The following is a 501-nucleotide window of genomic DNA, read 5'->3' on the forward strand; positions in this document are numbered from 1 at the left end:
AAGATCCCCGAAATTCAATAAAACCATCACTACTCAAAAAACCGATTCTCAGGCTACAGACCAATACCTCAAAGCGATCCTCGACGCCGTGGGTAACGAGAAGTACCGAAGGTTATTCGACTTGTACGAAGGCTCGGCGCTGTCCATTGTGATCGACACGACACAGTCCATGGGCAATGACATCGCAGCAGTACAGGACCAGGTCGCGCAGATCGTCAATGCCTCATCTCCGGAACTCTATATTCTCGCGCCGTATAATGACCCGAGTGAGTACCTTGGCGTGTGTTTTAGGTCGATGTGTTGTGCGGATGAGTTTTATATGAGGTTGTAGTGTGGTGTCGTTTTTGGTGTAATTACCTTGGTGTGTAATCTAATAGTGGGTGACTCTAGTGAAATTGTTGTGGAATACTTAAATACGCTGGAGGAGCCATTTCCGTTTACTGAAATATGATGATAGCAAGAATTTAAAAGATATGAAATATATTAAGTGGAATGATAGTC

The 501-nt window shown here is 44.1% G+C and overlaps 1 protein-coding gene across 1 annotated transcript in view; it reads left to right on the top strand.

Annotated features, from left to right (window-relative positions):
- Window positions 1-501, top strand: part of LOC119585142 (von Willebrand factor A domain-containing protein 7-like) — a 19876-nt gene that overhangs the window by 4574 nt on the left and 14801 nt on the right. The window contains exon 7 of the mRNA XM_037933771.1: window positions 31-266. Coding sequence (XP_037789699.1) covers window positions 31-266 — 236 coding nt within the window. The remainder of the gene's footprint in view (window positions 1-30; window positions 267-501) is intronic.

The sequence above is a fragment of the Penaeus monodon genome, chromosome 19 (assembly GCF_015228065.2).
Source record: "Penaeus monodon isolate SGIC_2016 chromosome 19, NSTDA_Pmon_1, whole genome shotgun sequence".
Classification (NCBI taxonomy): domain Eukaryota; kingdom Metazoa; phylum Arthropoda; class Malacostraca; order Decapoda; family Penaeidae; genus Penaeus; species Penaeus monodon.